Source organism: Natator depressus, chromosome 15 (assembly GCF_965152275.1).
Source record: "Natator depressus isolate rNatDep1 chromosome 15, rNatDep2.hap1, whole genome shotgun sequence".
NCBI lineage: Eukaryota > Metazoa > Chordata > Testudines > Cheloniidae > Natator > Natator depressus.
Window position 1 is genome coordinate 32,482,065 of NC_134248.1, and position 20,081 is coordinate 32,502,145.

Below are 20,081 nucleotides of genomic sequence, written 5' to 3' on the forward strand. Positions count from 1 at the left end.
TATAAGAACACTGCAATTATTGTATGCATATGATCTATTAACCATATTAACTCTTGGCTTTTCTTAATAAACCTTTAGATTTTAGTTAAAGGATTAGCAGCGGCGTGATTATTGGGTAAGATCTGAGTTATATATTGACCCAATTTCTTGAGACTGGAAAGACCCTATGTTTGATTAAATTGGTTTTCAGTAACCACTTGTGAGGGTCCAGTGTCTGGGTGGTAAGACAAAGGCCTGAATGCTTAAGGAGACTGCATTTTTGACTTCTTGTTAACCAGTGCAGTGAGACAGAAATTTATTTTTGCTACTGGCTTGGTATAATCTAATGATATAATAACCACCAGTTTGTGGTGAGTCTGCCCTATTTTTCAGTAGTTTGTCCTGAATCTGGCACTCTCAGCTGTGACCTACTCAGGGTAACACCTACTCAGCGTGTTTTAAATGCAAACTAAAAAACAACAAAGCAAAAATCATACCAGTCTTGATGTCTGTGGTGGATGCATAGAGACTCTTGTTTGTGAGAGTAGCTCTTGAAATGTGCTCTTCATATTTTCATCCTGTGAAGAATTATAAACATTTAGTTACATGGAATGTTTGGGGGGAAAAAGTCTAAGATATGGCTGGTTAGGTGAGTCCTGTGGTTAGGGCGTTGCACTACCATGTGTTCCTCAAATTAGGTTCCCAGGACCAGTCTCCCTGGGGCTGGGAATGCTGAAAGGCTGCACACTTAGTAGTAATTCCTACCAAAGTTAGTTAGGAAAGGTATCGAGAGACTCCATTCAACCCTCCTCAGCCTGTGATGGTGGGAGAGGGAATTAAAAGCTTCAATTTGAAGGGAGCTTTCAAAAGTAACATTCTTTATGAAGGTGCAGGAAAATATACCAAGTCTTACAATTATTTATATAAAAAGAAAAAGAGTACTTGTGGCACCTTAGAGACTAACAAATTTATTTGAGCATAAGCTTTCGTGAGTTACAGCTCACTTCATCAGAATGCATCCGTAGCTCACGAAAGCTCATGCTCAAATAAATTGGTTAGTCTCTAAGGTGCCACAAGTACTCCTTTTCTTTTTGCGAATACAGACTAACACAGCTGCTACTCTGAAACCTGTAATTATTTATATGTTTCTGCTATAACATATTTACTGATTCATCATACACCACACAGAAGTGACTGGGGCACCAAAGAACAATAAAAACAGACACTCTGAAAGCTGCCTAAGACTTTAAGAACTACCATATTAAAACTTTAAAGAAAAAAAGGGAATGGAGTAAGCAGAGTCAGTGATGAATGAACAAAGAGAAGGAAGGTTAAAAAAAAGGTGGGGGGTTAACAAGGAGTGACCATGCATTTTTAGGGATTTTTTTTTTTTTTAAAGTGTCATTTAGAAGTTGGGAAAGAGGGGTTGAGAGGCAAAGTTCATACCCTAGAGGCCACTACAGCAAAGGCATGTGGTGTTTGGACAGAGATGTCAGTCAGGATGAAGATATGGAAGCTGCTAATGAACCTACACCATTAAAAGCTTTAAAAATCAAGACTGAAAACTCAAGGCCAATGACTTTATAGAGAGCCAATATACAAAAGTCAAGGCACATGCAATATGATCACAGCAGCTCAAATACACTGTTGCATTTAAACAAGCTGCAAATGATGAGGAAAACAGCTTGCTAAAAGGGAATTACAGTAAACAAGTCTCATACCTACAAAGAGCACATGATGCCATTGTAAGATGGTCATAGCATAATGGGAAAATACAGTTTTGTACTATGTCTGACACAGGGGGATGCCATGGAAAGAGTGTTGTCAAGAGCTAAGAAAGTTCTTAACCTGACTCAGTGCTTCCAACAAATCCCCTGAACAAGCAAGCCACAAAGGAAACTTGCTTATGAAACTCTGCCTTATATTTAGAAACCATCTAGCCGCGATGCATCATATATATATACACACACACACATTAAGTAATACGGGGTACAGGATTCTGCCTACCCAATCCCCCACTGGAGACACAATTTGCTCATAGAGTAATTCCCAAACTGTGAACCATGAAGCATATGGTGGTGGTCTGTGGACAGGCTGATTGGTCACAGGATACTGTTCTCCTGGTTCTCAGCTCCTCCTACAGGTATCCAGGTTCCTCACTGCCTGTAAAAGTGGCTGGAAGCAAGGAGAAGAAGCCAATCTTGCTGCTTTCACTAGGCCAGGGTTTGCTGCATAAGAGGAAGAGGGGAGGAAAGAGGAACCAGTCAACAGCCAGAGAAAGGAAGCAAATGGCTGGGAAACACGTGCAATGGAAATGGGGAGACTTGCACAAGTGGAAATGTAGTACGAGCAGAAGGAGAGAAAGAAACAGAACTGATGGGAGATTATATTTAAAAAAGCAGCAAAAATAACATGATTAACTTTTCCCAAAAGAGGACAGGGCACGCCACACATTAAAAAAATAAAAACACATCAAGTAATGTCTAAGTGTTATTTGCCAGGGAAGCTATTGCTGTAGCTGCATAGATATACCTTGCAATGGCAAATGGAAAGAGAGGTGGTCCACAGTCATTAATGTGAGGGGTGGTGTCCAAGCAAGCAATCTCTCTATTAACATATGATCCAGACTACAAATACATTTGAGAACCCCTGGTTTAATTCCCACCTTGTAGTTATGACTCAAACTACTACAAGACAACTCCACAAGCATCTGAAAAGCAGATCTCCGTTATAATGAGACGAATTACTCTGTGGATGGTGTTAGAGGGCTTATTCCTTCACCCACTTACTTCCCTGGTCCTTCTCGCATGAACAGAGAGCAACAATACTCGAAGTCCAAAGGCACAAACAATTCGATGTTTATTGGGGTGAACTTCCAGCAAGCATGATTCCAGTTTCTTTCCTTAGTGTCCCCCTTCCCAGCTCTGACACCACAGAGCCTTACCTGTGTCCCTGTTCCCATTCCCCATCCCTTAGCAAAACATGATTCCAATTTCTTCCCCACCCACACACACACACTTCCTGATTGACTGCAGACTATATAGTAAAACTTGAGTTCTGCTTAGCTATACCTTAACCAATCATTTTCCTGAAATTTAACTAACCAATCCTAACATATTGTAACATGATTATTTAACCAATTATATCCCAACCACCTTAATTAGTTTATACCCAGCAAAATTAATTATACAGCAGACAGAAACAATCACAGAACCAGACAGACATTATACAGACAAACAATAAGGAAATGGGGACGACAGTGATAGAACAAACACAGAAATGAGGATTTCACACCCCAGCTATTGATAAGTGAGTTCTTGCTAGACAGGATGCTATCAAACTAAGTTTCCTTTTACATCTTCTAGGCACTTCCCTTTCTCTGGAGGTGATAGGACAGGACCGTATTCCTAACAACCCAATAGCACCTTCTTTCAATGTGACTAGTTTGGAATGTGAGGATGTGACCGTTCGCTTCCCAGCTTATGGCTGCCTCTGCTGCTTAGCCAAAGGCCTTAGCCTAAGAACAGGGCCTCAGACTGCCACAGTAAGAGAAGGACCTTACACCGGCAGACAGTGATTTTATTTCTTTCTTTTATACCTCTATAACTGGCCAAGTGATAAGAATACACCTAAATTCTTAAGAGTATAGCCCTTTACAGACAGGTCTGAATATCTATATCCTAACAGATGGAAGTGGGATTAGACACATATCTCATGACCAGTGGGGGAGGACAGGCACACACTGAGTTCAGCAGCGTCCAGGGCTACAAGAAAAACTACTCCAGTGATAATACAGGTGTGGACTATACCTTGAATGGAACTGTATGATGTGATGGTGAAACCATGCAACATAAGCTTTGCAAATAACAGACACAGTATACTCAGAGCAGACCCAGATATTAGGTCCAATATGTGGCTAGTCCTTTGGGAGCTCTTTACTCCTTAGGCAAGATTTGTGTCCATCACTTCCAGGAAGACATGGGCTAGCACGCGCACACACACACACACACACACACACACAAATAAATTTCCAAGGACAACATTCTGTGAGGACTGCAACAGTAACTGTGCAGTGAATTTGTCTGCACAATCCTCCATAGAATCCTGTGGTCTCTGTACCAGCAGAATGATGAATTTTGGTCAGCTGGTTACTGTGTGCATCACAAGTAAGAACAAAATATTATTGCTATTCTCCCATCTTTTCATTCCTCAATGGATCACAGAATACTCAACTAGTACTAGCTGAGCTAAAACTGGGCCTGCAGCATCATTTAATCAGCTTTGACCATGTAAAATTGTCGAGCATATGGGCCTTATTCATATCAAACCTAGATCACCCACAAAAAACTGATACAGAATAGGTCACTGTGCATTTTAGAGTAAGATTTTCAGAGACACAAATAGTAGCTAACTGCCATTTGAACTTTTGGAAATCTCTTGCTTAATATCCATTTTGTTAATATTAGTTTCTTGAAACTAGAATACAAAGCCTGATAGAGCCCAGGTAAAAAAAGTGGACACTATAAAACCTATCTTGAATGCTGCTCTCTCTGCTCCATGTCTTGAGTAGACCATTGGAGTTTAAAAAAAAAAAAAAAAAAAAAACAAGAAAACCCGGTTAATTTTAGGTTAAACATCAGGAGAAATATTTCAACACTAAATTGGTGGTCTTACTGGTTAAAAAATGTAGTGTTCAGAAATGAAAATTTGGACAGAGGGGTTGAATTATTATTAATAGCTGAACATTTCTCTAAGGAGCTAAAAATACTAAGACATTTCAAACTCTTGTGGCCTGATAGACATCATCTGTATATCTGATGCACACATCCATCGTGCTGCTTCTATGCTAGTTTTTAAAAACAATACTTACAGACAATGGCAGAGAGAGTGGAGGGCCATCAGCTCCTCACTGCACACAGTTACAGGAGCTCAAGTGGCTCCTCTGGTGGTGTTCAAGTGGCCTGACATCTAGAACTGAACATTTGGGATGCTGGCCTTCAGAGCAGCCAGGGGTACATCACCTGCAAACAACTCGTATAAGATGGCAGCCAGCCATGTAAGGAAATATTTCTAAAAATAGGGATTGACTGACATTTGGATTTTGGTGGGTGGAGGGTAGAAACCATAGCAGTCCCATCTTAAAGTAAAGTATTCCTGCCCCCTATATTTTTGTCAGATGAAAGCAGCTTTCCCCTGCTAGTTGTGAAGTGAGCCAAGATTAAAATCCTGCATACAAAACTCTGTTTCCAAGTTATCACCAAAGAACTCTGCTGTGATGCAAATGTGTATGGTCTATTAAATGCTGAATAATCTGTCAGATTTCCTTTTGGCCAAAGCATTGCTTTTCCAGGACAACACCCCAGACCACATCTGTCAATTAAAAAATGGCTTGGTATTTGTGTCTTGGCAAAGATAGCGTATGAATTCACTGTCCCATTATGACCATTAACCCAAAGCACCATTTTTCAGCTGTGATATTCTTATAAACTCTTTTCTGACCAGTGTGCCTGTCAGTCTCACTAAAATTACAATGTGGCAATCAGAGCCCTCCCCAGAGGAGAAATACAACCAGAATTTTAAGAGATTCAACTGACTACACTTTGAAACTTCTCAAATTCTCATCTCGTCTATAATGCCACTCCCACTTATTTTTTATCCCTTGTAATTTATTGCCTCCTTTCCCATTATGTCCACCATCAGTGGTTTTTAGAACCCACCAAGCAGTGTTTAAATAAACTGCACGGAACTAAAACCTAAAATGTAAATCTGTACTCAGTTAATCCACTCCAGGAGATTGACAGGACTGCGAGGTACAGAATAGTGAGTGAACCCAGAAGAATGCAGAGTAGGAATTTTCCAATTCCAAGCACCATAGTTGGTCTTATGACAATGAAGTCACAAAAGGAACCCCCTCCACACTGTGTGCTCCATTCAAGCAAGGATCTGACATGCTGCACAGATCCTCTAATGACCTTAGCAGTTACCCTTCCCCTGCCCCACTCCACGCTCTGAGGGGTGGAGCATACTCTCCTGCTGGGCAACTACTGGCTCACTCCTCTTCAGACATTGGTAATGTCTTGAAAAGTTAAACCACTGAATAATTGTTGCATTTTCATTAAGAAAGAGCTTTTAAGCCATGAGAGAGACTGTTCTAAGCCACCTTATACAGCTAGTCTAACTAGCCGTAATGTTCCTTGTGAATGAAGCCTTATATATGCCACACGATAAATAGGCAGTACCCCTCCCAGAATGTTGTTGCTGTACTGTACTTTAAATACATGATTCAACACATACCTGAAGCCAGGGATGTTCTAAGGCTTTTTCCGTTGTAAGACGTTTATTTGGATCCACTACTAACAGCTTCTTCACAAGATCCAAAGCTAAAATAATAAAATAAGGTGATTGGCATAACGCCAATAATCTAATGACTCCATAACTTTAAAATAAATTATCCAATGTGTTTAAGGTAGTACAAAGGATTGTGATGTACATTAATAAAATAAATCCAAATATTTCACTTTAGAGCCTGGAAGTTCAGGGTTAGCAAAAGTGTTTTCTTCCATTAACAAGTAAACACTTCCTGCTTTGTAAGCTATTTCACACATTCACTGTTAAAAGACTGTTCTGAGTACAAAGAACGAGGAGTACTTGTGGCACTTTAGGCCTGGTCTACACTAGGAGTTGAGGTCAAATTTAGCAGCATTAAATCAATTTAACCCTGCATCTGTCCACACGATGAAGCCCTTTTTTTCAACTTAAAGGGCTCTTAAAATCGATTTCTTTACTCCACCCCCGACAAGGGGATTAGCGCTGAAATCGGCCTTGCCGGGTCAAATTTGGGGTACTGTGGACGCAATTTGATGGTATTGGCCTCCGGGAACTATCCCGGAGTGCTCCATTGTGACCACTCTGGACAGCGCTCTCAACTCAGATGCACCGGCCAGGTAGACAGGAAAAGGCCCGCTAACTTTTGAATCTCATTTCCTGTTTGACCAGCGTGGTAAGCTGCAGGTGAGTGCACAGCTCATCAGCAGAGGTGGACATGCAGAGCTCATCAACCGAAGTGACAATGATGGAGTCCCAAAATCCCAAAAGAGCTCCAGCATGGACCGAACGGGAGGTACGGGATCTGATCTCTGTATGGGGAGACGAATCCGTGCTATCAGAACTCCATTCCAGTTTTTGAAATGCCAAAACATCTGTAAAAATCTCCCAGGGCATGAAGGACAGAGGCCATAACAGGGACCCGAGGCAGTGCCGCGTGAAACTTAAGGAGCTGAGGCAAGCCTACCAAAAAACCAGAGAGGGGAACAGACACTCCAGGTCAGAGCTTCAAACATGATGCTTCTATGATTAGCTACATGCCATTTTAGGGGGTGCAGCCACCACTACCCCAACCCTGTGCTTTGACTCCGTCAATGGAGTGGGAGGCAACACGGAAGCAGGTTTTGGGGACGAGGAAGATTAAGAGGAGGAGGCTGAAGATAGCTCACAGCAAGCAAGCGGAGAAACCGGTTTTCCCGACAGCCAGGAACAGTTTCTCACCCTGGACCAGGACCGAGTACTCCCCAAACCCACCCAAAGCTGCCTCCCGGACCCGCCAGGCGGAGAAAGGACCTCTAGTGAGTGTACCTTTTTAAATAGTATACATGGTTTAAAAGCAAGAGTGTTTAATGATTCATTTGCCCTAGCATTCACGGCCAGTACAGCTAGTGGAAAAGTCTGTTAACATATCTGGGGATGGAGCGGAAATCCTCCACTGACATTTCCATAAAGCTCTCCTGGATGTACTCCCAAAGCCTTTGCAAAAGGTTTCTGGGGAGGGCAGCCTTATTCCGTCCAACATGGTAGGACACTTTACCACACCAGGCAAGTAGCACGTAATCGGGAATCATTGCAGAAAAAAGCATTGCAGCGTATGTTTGCTGGCATTCAAACAACATCCGTTCTTTATCTCTCTGTGTAATCCTCAGGAGAGTGATATCATTCATGGTCACCTGGTTGAAATAGGGTGCTTTTCTTAAGGGGACATTCAGAGGTGCCCGTTCCTGCTGGGCTGTTTGCCTGTGGCTGAACAGAAATGTTCCCCACTGTTAGCCATGTGGCGGGGGGAGAGGTTAGCCACGCGGTGCGGGGAGGCAAAATGCAATCTTGTAACGAAAGCATATGTGCTATGTATGTAATGTTAACAGCAAGGTTTACCATGAAAGAGTGTACCCATTGTTCTATAAAATGTGTCTTTTTAAATACCACTGTCCCTTTTTTTCCTTCCACCAGCTGCATGTGTTTCAAGGATCACTGTATCTTCTCCTTCCCAGAGGCTAGCGAAGATTAGAAGGCGAAAAAAACGCAGTTGCGATTAAATGTTCTCTGACCTCATGCTGTCCTCCCACACTGACAGAGCACAGATGAATGCATGGAGGCAGACAATGTCAGAGTGCAGGAAAGCACAACATGAACGCGAGGAGAGGTGGCGGGCTGAAGAGGAGAGGTGGCAACAGCGTGATGAGAGGAGACAGGATTCAATGCTGAGGCTGCTGGAGGATCAAACTAATATACTCCAGCATATGGTTGAGCTGCAGGAAAGGCAGCAGGAGCACAGACCGCCGCTACAGCCCCTGTGTAACCAACCGCCCTCCTTCCCAAGTTCCATAGCCTCCTCACCCAGATGCCCAAGAATGCAGCGGGGGAGCCTCTGGCCACCCAGCCACTCCATCCCAGAGGATTGCCCAAGCAACAGAAGGCTGGCATTCAATAAGTTTTAATTTTTTTAAGCTTTTAAGTTTTAAAGTGCAGTGTGGCCTTGTCCTTCCCTCCTCCCCCACCCCTCTCGGGCTACCTTGGCAGTTATCCCCCTATTTGTGTGATGAATGTGAAGCAACAATGACTTTATTGCCTCTGCAAGCGGTGATCGAAGGGGGGAGGGGAGGGTGCTTAGCTTACAGGGAAGTAGAGTGAACCAAGGGGGGGGGGGGGGGGAGGTGTTTCATCAAGGAGAAACAAACAGAACTTTCACACTGTAGCCTGTCCAGTCATGAAACTGGTTTTCAAAGCTTCTCTGATGAGCACCGCGCCCTCCTGTGCTCTTCTAACCGCCCTGGTGTCTGGCTGCGCGTAACCAGCGGCCAGGCGATTTGCCTCAACCTCCCACCCCACCATAAACATCTCCCCCTTACTCTCACAGATATTGTGGAGCGCACAGCAAGCAGTAATAACAATAGGAATATTGGTTTCGCTGAGGTCTAAGCGAGTCAGTAAACTGCGCCAGCGCGCTTTTAAACACCCAAATGCACATTCTACCACCATTTTGCACTTGCTCAGCCTGTAGTTGAACAGCTCCTGACTACTGTCCAGGCTGCCTGTGTATGGATTCATGAACCATGGCATTAAGGGGTAGGCTGGGTCCCCAAGAGTAACTGTAGGCATTTCAACCTCCCCAACAGTTATTTTCTGGTCTGGGAAGTAAGTCCCTTGCTGCGGCTGTTGAAACAGACCAGAGTTCCTGAAGATGCGAGCGTCATGTACCTTTCCCGGCCATCCCACGTTGATGATGGTGAAACGTCCCTTGTGATCCACCAGTGATTGCAGCACCACTGAAAAGTACCCCTTGCGGTTTATGTACTCGCTGCCTTGGTGCTCCGGTGCCAAGATAGGGATATGGGTTCCGTCTATGGCCCCACCACAGTTAGGGAATCCCATTGCAGCAAAGCCATCCACTATGACCTGCACATTTCCCAGACTCACTACCCTTGATATCAGCAGACCTTTGATTGCGTTGGCTACTTGCATAACAGCAGCCCCCACAGTAGATTTGCCAACTCCAAATTGATTCCCAACTGACCGGTAGCTGTCTGGCATTGCAAGCTTCCACAGGGCTATTGCCACTCGCTTCTCAACTGTGAGGGCTGCTCTCATCTTGGTATTCTTGCACTTCAGGGCAGGGGAAAGCAAGTCACGAAGTTCCATGAAAGTGCCCTTACGCATGCGAAAGTTTCGCAGCCACTGGGAATCGTCCCAGACCTGCAACACTATGCGGTCCCACCAGTCTGTGCTTGTTTCCCGAGCCCAGAATCGGCGTTCCACAGCATGAACCTGCCCCATTAGCACCATGATGCCCACATTGCCAAGGCCCGTTCTTTGACAGAAGTCTGTGTCCATGTCCTCATCACTCTCGTTACTGCGCTGACGTCGCCTACTCGCCCGGTTTCGCTTTGGCAGGTTCTGGTGCTGCAGATACTGCTGAATAATGTGCTCATAATTGCCAAAGTGATCTAAGCGGGCTCCATGCTTGCCGTGGTATGGTGTCTGCACGGAAAAAAGGCACAGAACGGTTGTCTGCCATTGCTCTGACGGAGGGAGGGGAGACTGACAACATGGCTTACATGGTTGACTTACAGGGAATTAAAATCAATAAAGGGGGTGGCTTTACATCAAGGAACAACAAAAACAACTGTCACACAGAATGGCCCCCTCAAGAATTGAACTCAAAACCCTGGGTTTAGCATGCCAATGCTCAACCCACTGAGCTATCCCTCCCCCTCCAGGCACGACTGAAACTCCATTAAACTTTTCAAGGTGCCCCGACAGACCTCACCGAAACGATTGTCGGCCGTTGATTTCATGGAGGGACGGAGGGAGAGAGGGAGGAGCAAATTAATACAAAAGAAATCTCGTCTATTTCTTGTTTTGATCCACTCCATCTATTTTTTACATCTTAGGCTGGCAGTAGACGGTGCGGTAGGACTGCTAGCCATCCCCATCTCCTGGCTGCTCAGCAGAAGACGTGTAATACGACTTACAGCAGGACTAAAGAGAATGACCTGGTTGACTCATTTCTATTTATGTCCCTGTGCCCATGTCTCCCCAGGCGCTCCTGACCGACCTCACCGAGGTGGCCAAGAGCACCCAGGACATAATGACGATGGTTATCAGGCCTATTGCACCGTCTGCTGCCACAAGGCAATGAGCTGCTGTTGTGTAGTAATGCAGTACCGCGTCTGCCAGCACCCAGGAGACGCACGGTGACAGTGAGCTGAGCGGGCTCCATGTTTCCCGTGGTATGGTGTCTGCACAGGTAACCCAGGAAAAAAGGCGCGAAACGATTGTCTGCCGTTGCTTTCACGGAGGGTGGGAGGGAGGGTGGGCCTGACGACACGTACCCAGAACCATCCACGACAATGTTTTCGCCCCATTAGGCATTGGGATCTCACGCCAGAATTCCAATGGGCGGCAGAGACTGTGGGAACTGTGGGATAGCTACCCACAGTGCAACGCTCCGGAAGTCGACGCTAGCCTCGGTACTGTGGAAGCAGTCCGCCGAGTTAAAGCACTTAATGCACTTAGAGCATTTTGTGTGGGGACACACACAATCAACGATATAAAAACGATTTCTAAAAAACCGACTTCTATAAAGTCGACCTAATTTCATAGTGTAGACATACCCTTAGAGACTAACAAATTTATTTGGGCATAAGCTTTCGTGGGCTAAAACCCACTTCATCGGATGCATGCAGTGGATAATACAGTAGGAAGATAGATAGATAGATAGACAGACAGACACAAAGAACAAGAAAAAATGGGTGTTGCCATACCAACTCTAATGAGACTAGTCAGTTAAGGTGGGCTCTTAACAATTAAGGCTACCCACCTTAATTGATCAGCAAGCACGGATCCCTGGGTACATACTTGGGCAACAAGCCCAAGCCAATGCTGGTGCTACTTCAGCAATGCTACTATTTTTAGTGCACTAGCTGAAGCAGAGCTAGTGCAGGTGTCTCTGAGAACTGGGATTCACACCTCCCAGCTGAAATGTAGACGTACCCAAAGATACCAATTAAGGCACAGCGGAAACTTTAGAGGGTCAGCAAAATACTTCTACAGCCATTGTAACGTAAACATACCCATATCCGATACATGCTTCCATTCTCTTGGAATAAATGTATATTCTCCACGGGTAATTTGATCTTTCAGACATAGCTGAGTATTTTGTTCATTGAATGGTGGATATCCACACAGGCTAAATAAAAGAAAAACAAATATAATGGATAATGCAGCTTTTGCTACAGCAGTTGAAAGACTGACTGTTGTAGAATCACAGAATATCAGGGTTGGAAGGGACCTCAGGAGGTCATCTCAAAGCAGGACCAATCCCCAACTAAATCATCCCAGCCAGGACTTTGTCAAGCCTGACCTTAAAAACCTCAAAGGAAGGATTTTCCACCACCTCCCTAGGTAACGCATTCCAGTGCTTCACCATCATGCTAGTGAAAAACCTCCCCCACTGCAACTTGAGACCATTACTCCTTGTTCTGTCATCAGCTACCACTGAGAACAGTCTAGAGCCATCCTCTTTGGAACCCCCTTCCAGGTAGTTGAAAGCAGCTATCAAATCTCCCCTCAGTCTTCTCTTCCGCAGACTAAACAATCCCAGTTCCCTCAGCCTCTCCTCATAAGTCATGTGCTGCAGCCCCCTAATCATTTTTGTTGCCCTCCGCTGGACTCTTTCCAATTTTTCCACATCCTTCTTGTAGTGTGGGGCCCAAAACTGGACACAGTACTCCAGATGAGGCCTCACCAATGTCGAATAGAGGGGAACGATCACGTCCCTCGATCTGCTGGCAATGCCCCTACTTATACATCCCAAAATGCCATTGGCCTTCTTGGCAACAAGGGCACACTGTTGACTCATATCCAGCTTCTCGTCCACTGTAACCCCTAGGTCCTTTTCTGCAGAACTGCTGCCTAGCCATTCGGTACCTAGTCTGTAGCGGTGCATGGGATTCTTCCGTCCTAAGTGCAGGACTCTGCACTTGTCCTTGTTGAACCTCATCAGATTTCTTTTGGCCCAATCCTCTGATTTGTCTAGGGCCCTCTGTATCCTATCCCTACCCTCCAATGTATCTACCTCTCCTCCCACTTTAGTGTCATCTGCAAACTTGCTGAGGGTGCAATCCACACCATCCTCCAGATCATTTATGAAGATATTGAACAAAACCGACCCTTGGGGCACTCCACTTGATACCGGCTGCCAACTAGACATGGAGCCATTGATCACTACCCGTTGAGCCCGACAATCTAGCCAACTTTCTATCCACCTTAATGCGAATATGCATTTCACAACATCTGTTCCAGGATTGAAAATGGGACACACACACTCATTAGCAAACGTACTTAAATAAAGGCCTAAGACCTCCACCCATGTATGACTGTTCAATTGAACTGTCAGCCATGAAGTTTCTTACCATACAAAAAGAATAACTCCTAAACTCCAGCAGTCCACAGCACGGCTATACCCAGCTGTCCCAAGTGAATTGAGAACTTCAGGGGCGAGATACGTGGGAGTACCACATAATGTTCTCATTAGTGATGATTCTCCAAGAATCTTGGATTGTCCAAAATCTGTAATCTTGTTTATGAGAATAACACTAAGTCAGTTTTTATTTTAACACATACTAGAATACACTATACTAGTTAGCAAGTATCAGGAGAGAGATTTATGGCTCTAATTTCCAAGGCATTTTGCCAGTACACAACTATGTACTAAGTTCTATCCAGCAGAGGACTTCAGCAGAAAACTCAGCAGGACAAGAGACTCATTTTGTGGGGGAGTTGGGACAGAGAGGTTTGAGTTTTAGTGCTAGCAAAGAGTGTTGGATTGAACACCAATTTGAAGTATTCTATTTATCCCCAGATGGAGGAAAAGCATAAGTAGCAGCACTATGGATTCATGGCTACCCTGGAGAGACTATTTCATGTACAGCAATGGTTCAATCTCGAAACCTACTCAATACTTAAGTCTCTCAGGCAAAAACACAGCAAGACACCAAACAGCATGGATAATTATTGTAATGTTGGTCATGACTCCATGATTAAGACTACTGACATACACAAGTGAAGCAGAGTGTTATTCCACTGATTACTGTGTGAAATATTAAATGCGAAAATTCTTATTCATACTTTTATGTATGTATTGATTGAAATATTCAGGAGAGAGGAAGTGATTTCTAAAGTTTGTGAAAGAACCTTAACTCAAGATTTCCTGTATTTTTAGCCTCTATTGTTTAGGAATGCGCGTCAGCAATCTTAATGCCATGTTAATTTTTTTGTGTGTTGGAATTCAATATTTAGAGAAGAATTGCTGAAGAACATTCCAAAGTTTTGAATAAAGAAAAAAATGCAGAGATAGAAGTTTCTTCCTCACCTTTATAAGACAAGTTTCTTCAGAAGATGAAAGTAGCACATTCTCTGGCTTTAGATCCCGATGTATAATACCATTTTCATGAAGATACTATGCAAACAAACACACACACAAAACACAGAATGCATGCATTAAAATGTGAACTTCCAAGTCTTTCCAATGATGATGATGCAAGTAACAAACAGATTCATTTGAAAAGTGTGTATTTGAAGCTATATGGTTCACAAAAAGATTTAAAAAGAAAAGGAGTACTTGTGGCACCTTAGAGACTAACCAATTTATTTGAGCATAAGCTTTCGTGAGCTACAGCTCACTTCATCAGATGCATTCAGTGGAAAATACAGTAGGGAGATTTATATACATAGAGAACATGGAACAATGGGTGTTACCATACACACTGTAACAAGAGAGATCACTTAAGGTGAGCTATTACCAGCAGGAGAGCGGAAGGGAGACACCTTTTGTAGTGACAATCAAGGTGGGCCATTTCCAGCAGTCGACAAGAATGTTCTTGTTGGTCATTACTCCATGATTAAGACTACTGACATACGTAAGAGAAGCAGAGTGTTATTCCATGTTCTTGTCAACTGCTGGAAATGGCCCACCTTGATTATCACTACAAAAGGTTTTTTCCCCCGCCGCTCTCCTGCTGGTAATAGCTCACCTTAAGTGATCACTCTCGTTACAGTGTGTATGGTAACACCCATTGTTTCATGTTCTCTATGTATATAAATCTCCCCACTGTATTTTCCACTGAATGCATCCGATGAAGTGAGCTGGAGCTCAGGAAAGCTTATGCTCAAATAAATGTGTTAGTCTCTAAGGTGCCACAAGTACTCCTTTTCTTTTTGCGAATACAGACTAACACGGCTGCTACTCTGAAAAAAGATTTAAAATATTTGTCAGATGCTACACAGCAGCTTCTAATCTCCACAGGTAGACTATGTAGAACAGGAAAGCTGTGCCTTCCCTACAGTTCATCCATATGCCACGTTATCAAAACAGATTCTTCATGATGACACTAAGGAATTTTGGTCCTCGATCTCTTTTTTGATATTAAGAGCCAATCTCTTTTTCTGTGTTCAAACCTTCTTAAATTAAGTACATTTCCCTGCCTTAGTTTGCTAAGGCAAACACCACTACACAGTGGTGTTGGAACAATTTATATAGTGGGGGTGTGACATTATACTCCATATTCTTTATGGAAATATTATTATGATATGGATATGACATAACTGTTTCTACTTTAGGTTATTATATATTGAATGTGATTATCCGATTTGTATGCATGCATCATTTCTGCATCTAAAGTTAGCAATATGGACTGTGTAACAATTACAACTGGGTATGTATTGGGAAGACACCCACCAGACGACAGGCCATCAGATTTGATGGTCCACTAGGAAGGAACAACAAGACTGTGATTATACTAATCTTTCCCCCTCCTGGGAGGCGTCCTGGGACATAACTGTGACACTACTAGGTCAGGTGGTCTGGTCACCTAATACACTATCTTGGACTTCTTGTAATTTTCCACTGGCAGGACGAGGTGGTCAAGTTTAGGAACCAAAAGGCTTCCCGCCTTATGTAAATTCTATTTAAGGCTGGGAGGGAAGGCATTCCAGACTCTCCTCTTTTGCCTATCCAAGAAGAAAGACTGCTGAAAGTACCTGAGGGGACAAAGAAACCAACCTGAAGGGAAAGGCTGGGGTGAGTCCAGACTGAGACAGGGGTCCAGTCTGTTACTCCTGAGGGCATTCTGCACCAAAAAATTAAAAATTCTGCACATATTTTAAAAGCCTGCAATATTCTGCAAGCTTTATTTGTCAATAAATAAATGCAGAGGCTCCAGCATGGCAGTGGGGAGCACTGGCCACTGGCCGTATGCAGGTGGGAGATCACCCTGGAGCCTCCCCACCCTCCACCCCTGGTACACAGACTGAGTGGTGAGGATGTACTCGACCCTGATACAGCACAAGGCCTGGACCTGCCCAAGAAATACCCTGGGGCCCTGCCCCTCTGTGCCAGGAGCACCACATGTGGGGCAGTCAGACTCAACCAGGAAGGATCCAAGTGTGAAGGGGCTCAGTGGGGGGGAAGATCCAGGTGTGGAGTGAGAGGATTCTGTGGGAGACAATCTGGGTGCAGGCAGCTCAGTGGGGGAGTCTCAGGTGTTGGGGGGGCGGGATCTGGATGCACAGAGGCTCATTTGGGGGGTTCCAGGAGCAGGGGCAATGGGACTTTGCAGGGGCTTCCAGGTGAATATGGTTGGGGCTCAGTGGAGGGGTCTGGGTGCTGGGAGAGAGGGGCTTGGTGGGAGTCTGGGTTGCAGCTAGTTGGGGGTCAGTGGTGTGGGGGTCTGGGGGTGGGGACTCAGGGTGGTGCAGGGGTGGGGCTCATCAGGGTGGGGGTTTGAGTGCAGGGAGCTCAGTGTGGGGTGGTGTGGCTGCAGGGGTTGGGGTCCGGAGGCAGGGGAGCTCCAGATGCAGGGGCTGAGGTTCACTGAGGTGGGGTTTGAATGGCTAGGGGGGATATCTGGGTGTACAGGGTGAGCCCTGGCCGGGGTGTTTGGGTATGGGAGGTCCAGATGCACAGAGGTTGGGTGGATGGGGGAGCAGTCCCCACATACAGTGACCCCTCCCTCCGCAGCTGAGGAGCAATGGGGGCCAGAAGCAGGAGAGGATGCTGAGCTTCCTGCAGCTGGGGGAGGTTTCTGGGGGTGGGTCTGACGGTGCTTGGGGTGGGGGCAGCGTGCAGAGCGGAGTCCCCTGGCTACCTCTACGCATAGGAGCCTGAGGGGGGCCATACCGCTGCTTCCGGGAGCTGCGTGGAACAGCCCCCGACCCTGCTCGCCAGCTGAAGCGCCAGAGTGGGGCAAGCACCAGATCCCGCTCCCCAGTGGGAACTTGAGGGCCAGATTAAAACCCCTGTGGAAGAGAATGGATCCTTTCCATATTGGTTAGCATAGCAGCTAAAGGAACGCTGGCCTAAATCTCTTCTATGAATAAGAAGAAGATTCCATTTACTGCTGTAAAAATACATGCAAGCACAAATGATAGAAGTAAAGAAAAATAGGACTTGTGGCATTTAGAGACTAACAAATTTATTTGAGCATAAGCTTTCGTGAGCTGCAGCTCACTTCATCGGATGCACTGATTGCACAGTCAGAGAAAAATCATATTTTTCTTTATACACATTCAGGAATATTTACCTTTACAGCCAACAACATCTGATAAAAATAGAGCTTGCAGGTAGCTTCTTTCATCTTCGTTGATCTCGACACTCTGTCATATAACTCTCCTCCTTCCATCCTGAAACAGAAATACAGAAAGAGATTCAATATACTGGTTTCAGAAGTTAGACCTCACTGGGAAAGCCTGAGACTGAAAAGCTTCTCTAAAAGAAAAGACCCCAATGAAAAGTAAAGTATATTCATTTTCTGAAACGCATTCATTGGGCACGTGTGTATAAATTCTTAAACGTGACCTGCATAGTAAAAATAAATTGGTCTTGAGCTAGCTGAAACTAAATCCAGAAAAGATGGAGGTGATGTTAACAGGAAAGCAGAAGCACTATTACAAGGAAGTTCATCTCCTAAGAGACCATCTGGCCATTGCTTGTCAATGTAGCACAAAGCCTTGGAATACCTTCTATCCTCTTTGGGTAGCCAGGAGACTTCACCCTTCTTATCACACAAACCTGCAGCTACAGCAATCCATGCTCTCATCATCTTCAGATAGTACTACCTGGGACTGACCGTGAAGGCCATGCAGAAGCTGCAACTGGCTCATCATCTGGCCACCCACTTACCCTTCTCTGGCTCCCCAACAAGTTCCAGATCCAGGTTAAGAAGCAGACCTCGAACAATAAAGCTCTCAATAATCCAGGCCTGTGCTCTTTTTGAGACTCTCTCTACTTATGTGATCCACCACATCAGCTGCAATTGATCAGGATGACAGGGCAGAGAATCCTGCCGGAGTGGAGTGCCTCTGCAACTCCAAAAGAATGATTTTCCTGTCTATCCTAACCCCCAGTTTTACCAAGGGTTTGGACAGCATCTGAGATCATCATAAAGTCAGGTTCAAGTTATTAAAATTATATTATTTTATTTATGGCAGTAAAACATTTACTCTGGAACAAATTGAATGCAAATTACTTACAATTCCAAAACAATATAATAATCTTCTGCATCAAAGAAGTTTTTTATCTTGATTAAGCAGGGCTAGCAAAAGAGGAAGGAAACAACAAAACGACACAATCATTTTATGAAAACTAATATTACAAGAAAATATTACCCAAGAAAATAATTGCAGAATGGTGCACAATCCAAAGTATACGTGGCAGGACACTATGCTGATATAGGTTTCTCTTTTTAAAAAAATGCAAGTGAATTTTATATTAATCGTAGTGAGACTAATGTGACAAGTTGTCTGCTTAGTGCAGACATGTGCCGTGGAAGTTTTCCCCCAAAACATTTCTCTCGATGAACCTCAATTACAATCTGAAACCCCCTTGTTATTCTTATGATGAGCTCCCACACAGCTCTGCCAATGCATTCTGTCTAATCAATTATACTATTCCACTGTACTTGAGTTCCCCTTTTGTGGAGGGTTGACATACAGCAAAAGGGAGAGAGAATTTAAAAAAAAAAAAACCAGGAAAAAGGGTAAAATTTAGTAAATCCACTAAAATTGCCAAAGGAATTCAGGAGCAGGTATAAGACTTAATTTTTTTCTATTAAATTTACTCAATTTCAAATTGATGGTGTGTCTAAGGTATTTGGAAGTGTACTACTTTTGTGGGGTTTATTATTTAAGTCAATGGAAAGTTTCAAACAGTGTTATCGAATTAACTCAGATCTGAAGATTCCCACGCTGGATGTTCTGATTGACTAGACAAGGGTAGTCAATAGGTGCACCATGGGCCTAATCTGGACCACCAGACATTTTTGAATAGACCCCAAAATGTTTTTATTTACTTATCAATTTTGGGGGGGGGGGGGGGGGGAGTAATTATTTCCTCTGGAGTCTGGACCTTGACAAGAACAAAAAAAAAAAAAAAAGGAAAAAAGAAAAAAGAAAAAATTTACTACCATGGATTAGGGTCTCTGACCCGAAGCAGTTTCAAACACATGGTTTCGTGGAGATTTGGTCGAGGCCAAAGCTAGGTCAGCAAGCTTGGCCATCTAGCAATATTCACAGAAAGATGTATCAAGGAAAGTCTTATTTTCTGATCAGTGGTTCAAACAGAGACCAAGTAAAGAAAATTTCAATCCAAATTTCAATTTCAAAGATGCAAGTTTTGGAATAGTTACAACAAGCATATAAAGATATGGGGTAGAACAGAAAGTGCTTTGTAACCTTATCTACAATAGGCAAAATAAGTGACCATTGCTACCCAATCAGGAAAAGACAAAATTAAAATTAAGAAGCTGTTCCTCCTAACTGTAACTGAAGCATTAGTTACCAGACTATAGAAACCTCAAAAGAAGATGAGCAAGCAAGAAAATCAGAATATACATTAAAAGATAAATCAGATTTTAAGACTATACTCACATGATTTATTTTCTTCAAAATCTCAATTTCTGTATTAACATTAAAAGCTGGATCCTATTTAAAAGAGAACTGAAGTGTCAGAGAGAACAAGCAGTAATACTGTTTATAAATGGACTTTTGCAGCAATGTACCTATGAAAACACAACATACATTTGCTCCATCCTAACAATTTTAAGGTGGCTACAATGTAAATAGCAGAGCTCATCAGAAAAAAAAAATCTCCTGCTGAAAATTTCAACAAAAATGGAAAAAATTCCTTAACTTGAAATCTTCCATGGGAAATTTTGATGTATTTGACGAAAAAACAAAAAAATCTAACATTTTGGCCCCAAACTAAAATAAATTTATTC

At 43.7% G+C, this 20,081-nt stretch overlaps 1 protein-coding gene across 2 annotated transcripts in view; it reads right to left on the minus strand.

Moving 5' to 3' along the window:
- The window catches only part of CHEK2 (checkpoint kinase 2), a 53,187-nt gene that overhangs the window by 3,212 nt on the left and 29,894 nt on the right, over nucleotides 1–20,081 (minus strand). For both annotated transcript variants that reach the window (XM_074972956.1, XM_074972957.1), the window contains 8 exons: nucleotides 19,732–19,785; nucleotides 18,337–18,398; nucleotides 17,388–17,487; nucleotides 14,180–14,266; nucleotides 13,221–13,384; nucleotides 11,880–11,995; nucleotides 6,274–6,359; nucleotides 477–557 (listed from right to left, as the gene is read on the minus strand). In XM_074972956.1, the coding sequence (XP_074829057.1) occupies nucleotides 477–557; nucleotides 6,274–6,359; nucleotides 11,880–11,995; nucleotides 13,221–13,384; nucleotides 14,180–14,266; nucleotides 17,388–17,487; nucleotides 18,337–18,398; nucleotides 19,732–19,785 (750 nt within the window). The remainder of the gene's footprint in view (nucleotides 1–476; nucleotides 558–6,273; nucleotides 6,360–11,879; nucleotides 11,996–13,220; nucleotides 13,385–14,179; nucleotides 14,267–17,387; nucleotides 17,488–18,336; nucleotides 18,399–19,731; nucleotides 19,786–20,081) is intronic.